This window comes from Sceloporus undulatus, chromosome 10 (assembly GCF_019175285.1).
Source record: "Sceloporus undulatus isolate JIND9_A2432 ecotype Alabama chromosome 10, SceUnd_v1.1, whole genome shotgun sequence".
Lineage (NCBI taxonomy): Eukaryota > Metazoa > Chordata > Lepidosauria > Squamata > Phrynosomatidae > Sceloporus > Sceloporus undulatus.
Genome location: NC_056531.1, coordinates 11,029,711 through 11,045,835, shown reverse-complemented (window position 1 = coordinate 11,045,835; position 16,125 = coordinate 11,029,711). Strand labels below are relative to the sequence as shown.

The 16,125-nt window shown below is 45.7% G+C and overlaps 1 protein-coding gene across 5 annotated transcripts in view; it reads left to right on the top strand.

The window, feature by feature from the left end:
- SEPTIN5 (septin 5) overlaps positions 1–16,125 on the top strand; it is a 59,558-nt gene that overhangs the window by 18,209 nt on the left and 25,224 nt on the right. Inside the window, exon 1 of one of the 5 annotated variants that reach the window (XM_042441437.1) lies at positions 14,647–14,815. The exons of 2 other annotated variants lie outside the window; for them this stretch is intronic. In XM_042441437.1, coding sequence (XP_042297371.1) covers positions 14,726–14,815 — 90 coding nt within the window. In that variant the 5' untranslated portion in view covers positions 14,647–14,725. Of the gene's footprint in view, positions 1–14,646; positions 14,958–15,037; positions 15,418–16,125 lie in introns of those variants that run through there. 2 more of the 5 variants (XM_042441438.1, XM_042441440.1) reach the window with 2 other exon arrangements.

Genomic DNA, 16,125 nt, shown 5'->3' with positions numbered 1-16,125 from the left:
GGATTTATTTATATGCCGCCCAATCACTAGGAATCTGGGTGGCTTACAATAGAGGGGATAATACAAGGCAATAACAATAAAGATGAATTAAAAAACAAATGTAACATGGCAATGCATTAAACAATAATGCAGGGGGAGGCCATAGCAAACCCCCTCTAAAGAAATCTTGCCATGATAGGTTTGTCTTGGGGTCGCCATACGTAAGAAATGACTTGAAGGCACACAACATGCGCATAGAGGCAGTTTCAGAGGAAACGGATGCTTCATAAGACAGTGGAGGCCAGGCCTGCAGTGTATGACAGCCTGGGCCGGGTGTGGGTCCGAACTATCTTTGCTATAAGGATTAGGGTGTTACAGGAGCATCCCTGATTTGTTTTCCCCCCCGCTTTTTCTTTTTGGCTTGTGGAATATTAGAGTGGTGATATTGTCATCCCTCTCCACTCCTCCTTGGTGTGTGCCAGTCTCTGGGAAAACTCCCAACCTTTGATTCCACGTATAAAAACTTTTTAAATCAACAAAGCCCAGTAGGAAAGGATCTCCGAGTTCCTTTTTTCTGGCTTTCTCTTTGAGCTGTTTCTCCTTCTCTCCCTCAGCCGGGGAGGAGGGTGGTGGTGTGAGACTCCGGAAGGGCTGTGCGCCATCTCGATGCTGTGTGCCGGCATTATTTCAAGCCATCCCTCTATTATTTCAAGCCATTCCTCGTTGGCGGCTTGTGAAAGCCCGGCCTGTTTTTCAGAAGCTGCAAGCCCTGGCCTTTTTGGACAGCTGCTTTCAGGCTACAGCCAGTACCAGGACTTCAATTATAGGGGGCTCTATTTGAATTGCTAATTGGGCTCCAAACATCTCCCATGGCTACTCCTTTGAGGACAGATGATTGTCAACCAGTAGGTTGGTAAACAAGGGGCTGCAGATGCAGGTTTTGGGCTGCATCTAGATTGCAAAGTGGATGCAGTTTGATGCTGCTTTCACTGCCATGGTCAATGCTGTAGAATTTTGGGATCTGTATAATGGCATTGGCTTAGTGGTTAAGATGCCAGATCTGACTATCGGAAGGTTGGCAGTTTGAGGCCTGAGTGCCGCATGATGGGATGAGTTGTCACTAGTCCTAGCTTCTGCCATCCCAGCAGTTTGAAAGCATGCAAATGCACGTAGATAGATAGGTACTTCTTTGGTGGGAAGGTAACAGCGTTCGGTGCAGTTATGCTGGCCACATGACCACCGGATTCGTCTTTGGACAATGCTGGCTCTTCGGCTTAGTAATGGAGATGAGCACTGCTCCCTGCAATCGGTTACTACGAGACATTCATATCAAGGGACTACCTTTACCTTTACCTTTAGGATAGCATTAGCAACTCCCCTCTGAAGAAACATGCCAAGAAAACCCCTTAGGGTTGCCAAAAGTCAGAAACGACCAGAAGGCACACAACAACAAAGTTCTGGAAGCTATCTTGCCTTCACTATCAGAGAGCTCTGGTGCCACAACAAACTACAAATCCCATTGCCACCCACTTCATTGCCCAGTGCCACTGCTGAGGTCAGAACGAGGCACCCAGCCATGCTATCTGGGCACCTCATTCTGACCTCAGAGCAATTCATGCCCACAGCAGTCGTGCTGGGAGCACAAGTGAAGACAGTCGCCGCCACCATTGCAAAGAGGGCTGAAAATACATAGCAAAAGATGAATTATTTAAACGTGGGTTAGAAGGAGGAAGCCTCGAACTTGGGAAGACAGTCTGCACCCGATTCAGAGTTTCAGCACTGCATTACATAAGCAGGACACAGCATGCTTGGGAAAATTTTGGGTAAATTACCCATGTAGGCAAGTCTTAAGAGGGTGGTAGTGGCAGCAGATGGCATACTCCTGCCAGTCAAAACGTCCTGGTACTTTGACCCTATAAGCCTTGGTTCCACTACACCACTGAGTCTGTGAGCAAGGAGAGGAAAAGAAAATGGAGAGGAGCAGCCTTTCCCAACCTGATGCTTTCGAGATGTTTTGGATGACAACTTTCACCAGTTCCCACCAGTATGCCCTAGCGCCAAACAATGATCTGCACTGTGCTTTTTAAGACCCCAAATTAACGTCATCCTTTAGACGTTCCATAAGCTGAGGTGTGGGATTGCATTGAAATCAATCATTTTACAACCTGGGTGGAAACAGCCAGGCTAGGCTCCAAGAGTATAGCAAAGGGATGTGTGTTTTAAGGCTTGCCGAAATGGCTTGTGTTCAAGGCCCAGCTGTCATGACACAGCTTCCTCTATTACACAGCCAGGGCAAATTTGGGAATGTTTGTGGTTTTTTTTTACATGTTAGAGGTGAGGTTGACTATGGCTTGGTTTATTTTGCATCCACATCTGTACGGGATGGTTTAAGACGAGAGAGCACAGCCAGCTGTGTGGTAAGACAGACATCCATGCATCTTGGCGTGCATATACACTGTAGAAATAATGTAGTTTAACACCACTTTAAGGGCTGTAGCTCTGTCCTGTTGTATGGTTCCAGTCCTCATGGTTCTGAGAGAAGGGCTGATTTAAATCAGAACAGACTGCATCTGCACTGGAGAAATAATGCAGTTTGACACCACTTTTAACTGCCATGGCTCTGTGGTATGGAATTTTGGGAATGGTAGCTTTGTGAGATATTTTGCCGCCTTTGTCAGAGAGCTCTGGTGCCAAAGCAAAGTACAGACCCCATAGCATGGAGGCATCACAGTTAACGTGACGTCGAATTGCATTCATTCTGCAGTGCGGATGCAAGCAAAGTTGCTCCAGTGTCTGGATTTGCTTTGATTGTCATTTACTGTAGCATACCCCACCTCTGTCAAAAACCTCAAGAAAGTTTCCGAACACTTTGGATGGATGCTCAAGGCTGACACACGACCACCAATGCCTTTCCATTACTCCTTGCTAGCCCGATTCTGTCACTTTAAATTGCATTGTGCACTGTGGTTACATGGAGATCTTTTAATGAACCCACACTTGGAGCACACTTGTGGTGTTGACCCTCTAGCAATGTGATGGATTCCAAGTCATCTCCCATGTCGCCCTCCGGGACGGCCTTTTAGCAAAAGACACTCGAGTACGTACCCGTTTTCTTCCACTCCATTTCATTCCGTCTCGTGCTGGATGTGACTTGTTTTTGTCTTCTTGAACTGTTGCATGCTTTCGAGTAATGCGCTTTGGCTGTCTTGTCTAATAGGCTCGGGATTCTGCTGATTTCCTGGGCTTTTTGAAAATCCAGTTCAATCATTTCAAATATGACATTTCTGTCAACTCGGCTGCATCCTCTTGTCCCAGAAAGCTCACACCAAGGTCTGTGTTACATTGTCACACCACCTATTAAGGGATTTCCCCACATTTTTCATAAGCTGCCTTACACCAGGTCCATTTATTTGACCACTTACCCACAGACGAGAATTGTGTCGCTGCCCAGATCTTGTTCCAACTGCAAATCCCAGCAGTCCTAGCCTGGACAGCCAATGAAGCAAAATACTGGGAGTTGGAATTCAACAGTATCTGGCAACCATGTGATTTACACTCTTTTCCTATCAACGATCAAACATTGGAAATAACTAGTTACTTATAATTCTTTGCCTTATAATGAAAATGTCGGTTTAGTCTCCCTTATCCAGGATTCCAAAATCTTTAATATTCCAAAACTCAAAACCTTTTTTCATGGGTGGTTGAGGTAGTGACACCTTTGCTTTCAGATACACAAACTTTGTTTCATGCACAAAAATGTTGCATAAAAGTACCACACCACTATTGGCGTAAGGTGTATATGAAACATAAATGCATTTTGGTGTTTTGATTTGGGCCTCATCTCCAAGATAATCTTGCTATTTAGGTATATACATATACAGGTATTTTGAAATCCAAAAAGAAATCCAAATTCCAAAACACTTCTGATCTCAAGCATTTTGGAAAAGGGAGACTCATCTTGTATAACCAAGTGACGTTGTGATTCTGAGTGAACATGACAGCTTCACTCCTTGTGCAGTGCAACTGTTAACTCTTGGTTACTTTTATTGTCAATGGGGCATTGCCTCACTATACGGAGGGAACAATGTCACATGGTTCAAGGGAAGGCTTGTTCTATGCCTTGTTGTGGGTGAGGACAAGGTGGACAGAGGAGACTGTAGCCAGGGATGTAGCCAGGATTTTAGGAAGGGGGGGTCCAGACTAAGTGCCACCATTATAATGGGGCTTGGGCACGGTGGCGCAGCAGCACACACCATTCATTTTTCTAATGGGGGGGGTCTGAACCCCAAGACTCCCCCCCCCCGGCTATGTCCCTGCTGTAGCTCACACCAGAGAGCAACATCTTATAACATTCAGGGTATTAAAAGAACTAAAAATATGCATTTTAGTTGCGTTTGAGAAATGGGAAAGTAAAGATGTCATTTAAAATTATTGTAACAGAAGCTAATTACTTTGGGGATCATTTACACTACAGTGGGCCCTCCATATTCACTGGGGTTAGGGGTGAGGGATCCCCATGAAAGTGAAAATTAAAATTAAAAAAACACTTGGCCCCTTTCTTCCTTGTGTTGCTGGCGCAGCCATCTAAAGGCTGCGCCAGTGACGCAAATCGCGAAAGGAGCTCCGTTTTGGAGCTTCTTCTAGCACCGCAAAAAGGGCGCTCTGCGCCCTCACGCAGCGCAAAGACGTCACATCCGTGCCGCCCCGTTTGGAGGCGGCGCATTCGTGACGTCATAATGGTGGCCCCCATGTGGAACGGGCGCCGCCATTTTGTACGTCCTGGGGACGTATTAGGGTTAGGTGCGTGCGTAAGGCATGCACTTTCCCTAATCCTAGTATGTCCCCAGGACGTACTTTACGCCCGTCTGTAACGGGCCGAAATTACTTTATCAAGTTACTTTCCAAGCTCTGAGGAAGCAGCATAGGAGGTTTCTTTAGACCAGACCAAAGCATTTATCCTAGCCCTGTTTTGTCTGCTGAGTGCTGGGGCTGAGAAGGGATTTTCTCATTCCCAGATCCTTTCAGCTTGAGATACCAGGGACAGAACCTTGGACCTTCTGCATGCAATGTATGCATGCTACCATGGAGTTACAGCTTGTCCTCTAGGATTTTTTTTAAAAAAATAAGAATTTGTTGCTTGTGACTTGAGTTATTTGTAAGCTGCCTTGGAAGGATTTGCATTATTAAAGAATTTTTCACATCCTCTTACAAAGCAGCTGACTTAAGGCATCTCATCCTCGGAATGATGATTGCTATGCTCAGGATTTTTCTTCTTCCTCTGGGCTGGAGAGCAGTCACTGTAGGAAAAAAGTCTTGGGTTCATAACAGGAGGAGACATTTTAAGCAGAAGACATTCATCTTCTGCACCAGGAGGTTCTGAATTTTCTTGGCATTGCTAGACCATAAGGAAATGGTTATAGGAGGCAAACCTAGCGAGCTTCTGAATGATCTCTTTCTCCCTTGGCCTGCAAAAATGGTTATGAGGAGCACTCTGCCCTGAGGCCTTTTGAATGTGCCAGGAGCAAAGGGGTGTGTGTTTGTGTGTTTTGTACCTTTCCCATTGATCTGCTGACAGATCATTTCATTTGCCATGCCCTGGTAGACCTGCTAATGGAAATTTGGCTGCTGGAGGGTGCAAGCAAATATATGAGGGCCAGCTCATATTTTATTTTTTGGGGTGGTGGAATTGGAAGATGTGCATGGGCATGTAGGAGAAATGGAAGAAGATATGGGTTGAAGCGGCAGAATCAGAACTTAGAGAAAATGACATGTCGGAGGATGAGGAGGAGAAGGATCATGCTCTTAGTTTATAAAATGCCACAGGAAGCCGAGGCGCGAGCATTCTGTACGTATCACACAAAGATGGAAAGACCTGTATACCAACTTTCCCCCATCTGCTGCCTTCCAGATGTTTAGATTACAATTCCCATCATTCTTGATCCAGGTGTCTATGGATTCCATCATCTACACCTTGAAAATATCCAAAAATATATAAATTCCAAAAAGCAACCCTTGATTTTTTCCATGTATATAAAGGACACTATTTTACTACCCCATTGTATATAATGGGACTTGACCATCTGCGGATTTGGGTATCCACGGGAAATCCTGGAACCAAACCCAAGGGCCCCGCTGTACATAATGAGATATCTTGGAAGGTAATTTTATACACAATATCTGTAATAATGCTATACGTGAAACAAAGTTTGTGTACATTGAATGATCAGAGGTGTCACTATCTCGGCCATCCACATGGATAATTCTGGCTTATGGAATATTTCGGAATTCCGGATAAGGGAGACTCAACCTGTATGCTTAATGTTCTACAATGTAGATTGTGATATAGAAAGATGAGGGGTATTGGTGCCTGGAGAAACCACAATAGCAGCCTTGTGGGATCTGTTTTCCTCACTGACTGTTTGTAGGGGTGAGGCAGAAAAAAAGTGAATGGAATGGAGTGTCCTGGAAAAGGGCATGGCTGGTTCGAAACCTGAACAGGGAACTGGCTGGACTGGCAGATTTATTTATTGTTTTGCACTTGCAAGCGAGTAATTTTTATGCCCAAGGGAGGTGTATGCAACCTTGAGAAGTCAGTGATTCACTTGGTGACTCAAAGGCAAATGAGGCTATGGTGAGATCATCCTCAATTCCCTTTTCCCATAGTAAAGGTATATTACAATGATGAGTTACTTTTTAGTTACTTGCATAGTTACGGCGGTGTGGCTGGGTTAAGTGATCGAGGAGGAATATCCCTCCGTTGAAGTTCTGGTTTGTACTGTGCCTCATATTTTGTACCAGCGGTTTGAAACATGCAGGTATTTTTTTTAAAGTAACTTATTTTAGTTACGTTTTGAGCAACATGACAGGAAAGCGTTATATTAAACTATTTGTGTGATCGTAGCAGCTGCTTACTTTTTTGATACCTGGAACTAGACAGGATGGTATCCTTATATCCTTGTTCAGGCCAGCGATTCTAAGCACGTGGGTCATTTTGTAATTGAAAATTTGAAATCTAGATGCTGCTTCGCTGGAAGAGGAACCAATTCCTGAGAGGAGAGAACTTGCACAAGAGTGAACCAAACTGACTTGAGGAAGAGACGTCTTAGCAGGATTGTGAAAGCCAAGAAAGAAAGAAAGAAAGAAATAATAGCATGATCTGACTCTACCTTACTGGAGCGGATAGAGGGAGAAACTTGGTCTGGTTTAAAAGAAAAAGGTCAGGGCTTGGAAAAAGTGGATTTTGGATTACAACTCCCAGAATCTTGGCTGGGGGGTGCTGGGAGTTGTACTCCAAAAATAACTTTTCCAAGCTTGGTAAACTTTATCCCTGTCTCTTTCTCTCCATGATGACTCTTTGATGACATTTGGAGCTTTAAAATGCCTCAGAAGACTCCATGATAAATTGACCTTAGGGATGCATAAGTCGGAAATGACATGAAGGTGCACAACAGCAGCAACAACAACCCTTTGTGTGCCAAGCTTATAATTTGCCACTGAATAATAATAATAATAATAATAATAATAATAATAATAATAATAATAATTCTTATTATTCTCTGTACACCGAGGCCTTAAAGAACTTCAAATACTGTACAACTGACTTCCTTCAGTGTGGAGGACCTCACATGAATAGTTCAGATGGCTGGCTGCTTGTTTGGGTCCCATAATTTACCCATTCATAAAACAGAAAACTCCCTCGATGGGTCTGCACTCTAACTTGTCAAACTGGAGACAAAGCACCTCCAGGCGCCTTTGATTTCACTCCGTCAAGGATCGGAGACCAAAGGACAGCGTTTTTGTTCTGGTGCCACCGTGGGCATGAAAGGAGGATCCTCATTTTTGAGATGGGCCCGGTTCCTGGGGTTTGTGTCCTTTGTCTCACTGGCCTACTTTGATATTGCTGGCCCCGAACATAATGTTTGTCGCTTCGAGCCGAAATTTGTTCCTGTAGAGGTTAAGGACAGCCTCGGTTGACCGGAGGCCAAGCCTTGTGGTGTCCTTGACAAATGCTGAACGAAGAAAAGCAGCCTCATTCTGCATCTCCAGAGGGAAACCAGGATGGAGGGCTTGCCATAGGGCACCCGCTGTGTCTTTGGGAAGATGGCTGCTGAGCTTGGCACTCAAGTAAAAAAACGAAAGGGATGTTGATTCTGATTTATTGTTTGCATTTATACCTCACTTTGGCTCAAGAGGGTGTATGTATCTCCCTTCTCCATTTTGTCTTTGCAAGATTCACAGTTGCACAGTGAGCTTCATGGCTTGGGAGGATGCGAAACCGGATCCTCCAAGAGTAATTTGAACATGTTGCTTCAAAGCTGGCTGGATTGGCACTTAGAATCATAGAATCATAGAGCTGGAAGAGACGCCAAGGGCCATCCAGTCCAACCCCATTCTGCCATGCAGGAACTCACAATCAAAGCATCCCTGACAGATGGCCATCTAGCCTCTGCTTAAAAACTTCCAAAGAAGACAACTCTTTGGACACGCTCCAGCTGGTCAATATCCTTTTTGAATTGTGGTGCCCAGAACTGGACACATTATTCCTGAATCCTTGAATCCTGGGACAGTGATTGTCAACCTTTGGTCTTTCAGACCACTTGGACTTCAGCGCCCAGAATCCCCAGCCAGTATGGCTAATGGTCAAGGATTCTGGGGACTCAAAGTCCAAAACATGTGGCGAGCCAAAGGCTGAGAGCCACTCCTTAGTATCCTCTGGCCTTCGGCAGAAGGATGAGACTGCAGAAATCATGAGGAATGGCTGTTTCCGTATTTTATCTGATGGTAGAGCTAGCCCTGCGAGATTGCAGCTGTAGCCAGAGAAACAGGCATTGCAATCTGGTCTCATTCATCCTGCTCTACCGAGAAGTTGATTTAATTGGAAGCAAGCGGCAAAAAAATAATTGTTGAGCCCTGTGATTTTCAATCCTCCTTCCCCTTTCTGTATTGCATAGCATAAAACTCAGACCGCTTCTTGGTGGTGCACACTGAAGCAGAAAAAGAAACGAGGAATAGTTATTTATTTAAGAATTACAGAAGGTTGCAGAGGATGTGCAAGAAGGGAAATGCTGGCCTAGCTAAGGCTGCCAGCATCATAGGCAACCAAAGGGAGAAGGATGCAATCTCTCTCGCAGTCTAGGGCATCCCTCTAGTGGAGTGACAGAATTGTGCAAAAATAATGGGCCATTTTTTAAAAATCCCTTTTGCCTTTTGGTTGGGGCCTGGTTGTTCCTTTCTTCTTGTCATGTCCTGGGATGCGAAGCCCTCGAAGCGCCCAGCAGCTGCATTTTGGAAATTTGAAAAGCTGGACATTTGGCCAAGTTGGTCACTGGCAGTCGAGGTGTACCGCGGTTGTTGTTGTCTCATTTCCTCTGTCGTCCTCAATTTCCTTCTCAAGAGATAATGTTACAATATAGCACACATGGGTAATACAGTATAATATGAAGAAAGATAAATAAGGCTTGTCTTGAGTGAGAACTGGAGATGACTCCTGTCCCTTTAATGGTTGTGTAGGAGAAGGAATGTCAGCAGATGTTGCCTGGTACCTGGTTGTTTGACAAGCAGTACCTACATATATTAATACTATGTCCCAGCTCAGCCATGACACACACTGGGTGACCTTAGGCAAGTCACACTCTCTCAGCCTCAGAGAATGGCAAGGGCAACCCCCTTCTGAGGAAACTTGCCAAGAAAAACCTCTTAGGGTCACCATAAGTTGGAAATGACTTGAAGGCACACAACAACCCCGCAACTGCACATACAACACAAGGAATCGTCTCAAAGAGTTTGACTGATTTTTGTTTTGGTAGGTAGGCTTATTGATTTTACCCATCAATATTAACTGACCACTTCAAAGATTTGAAAGATCTATATCACCTCCCATAGCCTTTTAGGTAAGGATTGCAAATTGCATTTTTTGGATCCTGTTGCATTCTATGCCACTTCCACAACTGTATATGTATGTCTTATACGTGCAGTATACATATACTGGAGGTGCAGTGGTTAAATGCCAGTAGGGCAGCCACAAGGTTGTGAGTTCGATCCCAGGCAGGGCTCCAAGGTCCACTCAACTTTCCTTTCGTAGGTCAGTAAAATGCATACCCAGCTTGTTGGGGGCAATTGGCATACAGATTGTAAAGCAGTTAGAGAATGCTGAGTTCACTGATAAGTGGTACAGAAATGTACTTGCTATTTCTATTGCTATTATAACCTAGCTACTCAGGGAGCAAAAACGAAATTTGCTGTACTTCAAACAAACTGGTTGTGTGAATCCAGCATTACAAGACAGCTCACAACAATATTGTTGGGGAAATGCTTTCTCCCAGCTCCTGTGAGGACTGCAGCTAAACTCAAAGGGAAGATGCTAGCTTGGGATGCAGGTGGGTGAGTGGCGTGGCGACAGCAAGTGAGGTAATGGTTCCTGCTCATGGAAAAGTCCCAGTGCGTAAGAGGGGAAGCTTACCAAATGGAGGTTGAAATCAGGAACTCCCTGCAATCTCTGAAGTTGCAGCAGCAGATGCACTGTGTCTGTCTGTCTGTCTGCATAAAGGTAAAGGTTAAGGTAGTCCCTTGCCATGACTGTCTAGTTGTAACTGACTGTAGGGAGTGGTGCTGACCTCCATTTCTAAGCCGAAAAGCCAGTGTTGTCCAAGGACTCCTCTGGTGGTCATGTGGCCAGCATGACTGTACCGAACGCTGTTACCTTCCCATTTAAGTTGTACCTATCTATCTACTTGCATTTGCATGCTTTCGAACTCCTAGGTTGGCAGAAGCTGGGACTAGTGACAGGAGCTCACCCCATTGTGCGGCACTGGGCCTCCAGCTGCCAACCTTCTGATTTTCCGCATCCCACGTCTGTCTGCATAGATATATGGTGCAGGCACATTTTATGTGGCTTCCAGCTTATGTGTAAGCCGCACGGTAGAAAAACAATGGTGTGCGCACCCATGGCAAGCCACGCTGTCACATGTACGTGCCCCATTATTTCCTATGGGTTTCAAGCATAGGCAGATTTTTCCTTGTGCAGGGGGATCTGAAATGGATCCCCCGCGTAAGGGGAAGGCCCACTGTATAACCTAGTTCAGTGGTTCTCAACGTTTGGTCCTTCAGATGCTTTGAACTTCAAATTCCAGAATGTCTGACTGCTGGTTATTCTCTCTGATATTTTGGGGAGTTGGTTTCAAATATTTGGGAGGCCGAAGGCTGGGAAACGCTGGCTTTGTTCAGATGTGAGCTGACACTGAAGATGCTGAAGTTCGAACAGCGATTCCCAGTCTTTGGCCCACCAGATGTTTTGGATTTTAAAACTGCCAATTGGGCATGCTGTGTGAGGTTTCGAAGCACTGAAGGCCAAAACTTTAAGCAGAGGCTGGATGGCCATCTGTCGGGGATGCTTTGATTGAGAGTTCCTGCTTGGTAGCGGGTTGGACTGGATGGTCCTTGGGGCCTCTTCCAACTCTATGATTCTATGAAAACTCCTGGTGAAGCAAAGGCTGAGAACCACTGGCTTAGAGCATCCATAAAGGCAGACTCCTTCATGGTACAGTGCAGCCAAATCCAGCTTTTTAGTTTTTCAGACGCGCATAGGGAGCAAAAACGAAAATGGTTGTACTCCAAGCAAACTGGTGTAGTGTGAATCAGGCGAGGGTAATTATGTGATGCAACAGCTGTCATGGAAAAGGAAATTTCTGGCGCTTGGAGCATTTCCCAGCTCCCCACTCCTTCCTACTCCTAAACAGCAGCTTGAGTTCTATAAAAAAGGTCTATTTTTAACTGTTCTGATGATGTGTTGTCAGGAAAGACAGTTTTGCTGGCGTTGGGGCTTTCTGTTCTTTCCGATCCCATCAACACTTTTTCACGCGGGTCTTATGAAATCCGGTTTGCGGGCTGTGTTTTCCCATATGCTGGGAATAATCCTTCTAATCACAAACCCAGGTGGTATAAACTGATGGACGTGGAATGATGAAAGGCAAAGAATATTATATATGTATGTATATGTGTGTGTGTGTGTGTGAGAGAGAAGTAGGTAGTGGCATGCTTAGAGAAATGTCAAAGGGCTCAAACAGACAGGCCAAAATAAAACTGTTTTGGGTCACTTTGGAGGGATGCTGTTTAAATGACACATGCATCTTAAGACACCAGAAACTGCACCAAAGCTGTGCTCCAGTCCTTAGGACTGGAGTGTGGCTTTGGTGCTGCTTCGGGCCTCTTAGGACACATGAATCATTTAAATAGCATATCTCCAAAGTGACCCAAAGCAGCTTTATTTTGGCCTGTCTGTTCAGGCCCTATGTTTGCAGAAGTATAAAAAGCAAAAGCCTGACCCGATCAAAGCCCAAGGCAAATAGAATCGGCTCAGTCATTATGCTTTAGATATCTGAAAATATTTGAAAGGCTGTCATATGGAAGAGGGAGCAAGCTTGTTTTCTGCTGCTCCAGAGACTAGGACATGGAACAATGGATTCGAGTTACAGGAAAAGTGATTCCACCTAAACATTAGATAGAAATTCTCACGGGTAAGAGCTGTTCAACAATGGAAGATGCTGTCTTGGAGAGTGGTGGAGTCTCCTTCTTTGGAGGTTTTTAAACAGAGGCCGGATGGCCATCTGTCGGAGGGCTTTGATTGTGTTTTCCTTCGTGGCAGAATGAGGTTGGATTGGATGACCTTTAGGGTCTCTTCCAACTCTAGGATTTTATGAACACCAACCTCCTGGGACAGGAAACCTTTTCCTGCCTCCCTTCACCATTGACCTACGGAATCCAAAGCAAAGAGATGCTGGTAGAATTTTATGCTCCACCAAGTTAAAAAAAAAAAAGAGGATCTTGTTCTCTGTTAATAATTCTTCAAGGTGCAACAGCCCTCTTTGTAGTTTCAGCACAACAGAACAACCTAGGCAGACACTTGGAAACAGGGCTAATGGCTTTACAACTCTGAAGATAAATCAGAGGGATAAAGGGCTGGCTGAGCAGATGTTTGTCTCCAATGACAGATGCTTATCAAGCAATCGCCTAAATCCTATTTGGGCCTGACTAGAGTAGATCCATTGAATTGGTAGGATTTACTCAGTATTTGAGACTTGATTCGGTGGGCTTGCATCCCACTTCTAACTACAGATGTAGAATTCCCAGAAACGTTGAAGCCATGGGAGAAGAGGGTGTTTAAAGCCATGGGAAAGATGTTAACATTTTTTACACGTTGCAAATCTCTTTGGTGCTTGAGGAACATTAACTGTATTCTTTACCTAATATAATACACTTCTACAACACCAGAGGTGTTTTGGATTTTGGATTTGTCCAGATTTGGGAATGTTTGTGTATACATAATGAGATATCTTGGGGATGGGACCCAAGTCTAAACAGGACTTGACTTGGTTGTTGAAAATACAATGCAAATGTATTTAAAAAGCTGTCTGGGATCCAGTCCACACTGCAGAAAGAATCCACTTTCACTGCCCTGGTTCATTGCTAGAGAATCCTGGGAATTGTAGTTTATTGTGGCACCAGATCTCTCTGACAGTGAAAGCTCAATGTCACACAGTACCACAGCTCCCAGAATCCCCTAGCATTGAGCCAGGGCCGTTAAAACGGTCTCAAATTGGATGATTTCTGCAGTGTGTTTTGGACCAGAGCCTTGTAGGTTTATAACGTAATGTGATTCTTGCGCTGGGCAGCGTTAAGTCTAATGTACCTCCTTTTTTGTAAATAGAAACACGCACAACACACAGGATTGTGTGTTCCTGCATGGCAGGGGGTTGGACTGCAAGGCCCTTTGGTGGTCTCTTCCAATGCTATATGCTTCCGTGACAATTTGCATGCGTCTCTCTGTGTGTGCATCTTGCAAGGCACTCTTCGTGACAATTCTGTCAGGCAGTTTAGCTTGGGATAACCATAAGTCACTTGGCTGAGTTTTGTGGGGGCATTTATTCATTTTAGGAAGGGTTTGGCCGGAGTGAGGAGACAAAGGGATCCCAACTGCCATTTTTGTGCTGGGTGGCTTGGGTAGACTTTTGTAGCTTGGGACCATTTTTTTCAGCTGAAAACATAAAACTGGGGGGGGGGGGGGCTTTGGGATCAGCAAAACAGGCTGGCACCTGGTCCATTGGCCACACTTTCTCTACTTTGATCTAAAAAGATGTTGTAAGAAAGGGCTGAGGAGGGAGGGGAACAGAAAGGGTGGACAGAGACTTGAACCCAGTGGTTGGGTAATTTTACACCCTGGATTTCACGGTCTTCCAGGAAACCGCCTGTGTCACCATGGGTGTTGCTTCACTTTACATTTTGCAAGCCAAAATGGTCTCATTGTAGCCGCCTCTGCTCATGGTGCTGAATGGCCCTCTGCAATCCTGGTGCCAGTGTTGGTACCCCAGGCCTCTCACACTCTCTTGCGGGTACATCCCAGAGACTCAGTCTGGCATTGTGCTGCCATTGTGAGCCAGGCGGGGGGAAAGCGTGCCACCCTCCAAGGGTCACTCTCCTGCAGTTGTCTTGCTTGTCTGTGTTTTTTCCTGCTCCACCCGCCTGGTGTGCAAGAGGAGGACAGGAAATTCTAGCCAGCTGGCTGTTGTCAGAGTGCTTTGCCTTGCAGAAAAGGCCCAGGCTCTCTCTCTCTCTCTCTCTGTGCAGTGTGTGCATGTGTGGGCGGGAGTAGCTGCCTTATGGATTTAGTCAAAGCTGGGAGGGACCGCATGGGTTGGGCTTTCTCTTTATTTTGGCCCATGGTGACACCCGGTCTTGCCTGCCGTTGGTTATTATGGATTCAATCATTATTCAGGAGCGATTAGTAGAGAGGCTGCTTTCGCCAAGGACTCAGAACCAGCGAAGTCATTCAGCCAAGCTGAAGGTACAAGGGTATATTTATAGTCCTAGCTGAGCCAGAGAGCAGGAGGCTGGGCAGGGGGGAGGAAAAATCCAGAATGGTGCCCGAGGAGAAGCGTTTAGCCCAAGAAGAGGCTCTCAAAGGGCAAGACGGCAGGACCAAGCCGGTAAGGAGGGACCGAAAACAAAAAAGAGCTGAGGGCCGGGGATTTGTGGAAGGAATGGGCTGGGTGTGTGTGCATATATGTGCGTCTGTGCAGCAGCAGCAGCAGCCGTAGCCCAGGCACCAATGAGATGGTGATGGGTTATAAAAGGCAAGCCATGAAATGCCAGCCTATTTCTGCGTCCTCCCGCCAACCAATGCTTTCCCTTGCATGCTCAGAGTGGGCTAAGGTGGAAGAAGTCACATCAGAGCCTGGGCACCCAGGATGGAGAGCCATGTGCTAGGATGGAGAGCCCGGCTTGCTTTTGAGGTTCCATGTTTGGAAACATACCCCTTCCCTGGCCATTGAGTGTCTGGGGGTGTGTGGGGTGTTCCTGGCTTGCCTCAGGTTGTCTCCTGCCACCGTGGGGTATCCGAGCCTCCCTGGTGGCCTGTTTTGGATCATTGACACAGGTGTGAGAATGGTAAGTGTGTTTCTTGTGCCGATATGCATGCATAGGGAGCTGGGGTTGTGATTGTGGCTTTCACACCCAGAGATCTGTGTCTCTGTACAGATCTCTGTTTGTGTTGTTCCCGGTGGGAAATCTGGGCTGTTTTGTGTTCCTTGACAGGCCGACACCAGGATGGGAGATTCACATCTTTTGTTCTGCTTGCTTTGCAATGGGGAATTGGACAAAAGTGGGTCTACCTGTCATGGACTGTATTTTGTTGTAGTCTGGCTTTTCTTTTGCATGTGAAAAATGGAGGCGAGGCTTGATTCAGGACTGGTGATGACAAATCCCCTGTCAAAAAAAAGAAGAGAAAGCAAAGGTGCCTAGGATTTGTATTATGTGTCTCGAGAAGGCTTCTTGTCTTGTGCATTACCTGGAGCATAAAGCTTTTGTAGAAAAGAGAAGGGGGAAGCACGACAAAGGCGATAAAGGGCCATCAAACCCAGCTGAATTCAAGCACAGATTGGTAGCATCCCAATGAAAACCCAACCCTTCCCTGTTGTTTGCTGTCCAATGCCATATGGCTAACATAGTGATGGCTGCCAACCTGAAGGGCTTTCAACAAGGACTGGATAAATTCATAGAGGTGGGAGCCATCCGTGGCTGCTTATCAGGATGTCTGCTTCACATCAGAGGTAGTATGTATCTATGTATCCATTGCTGGGGATGGGAAGATAAGAG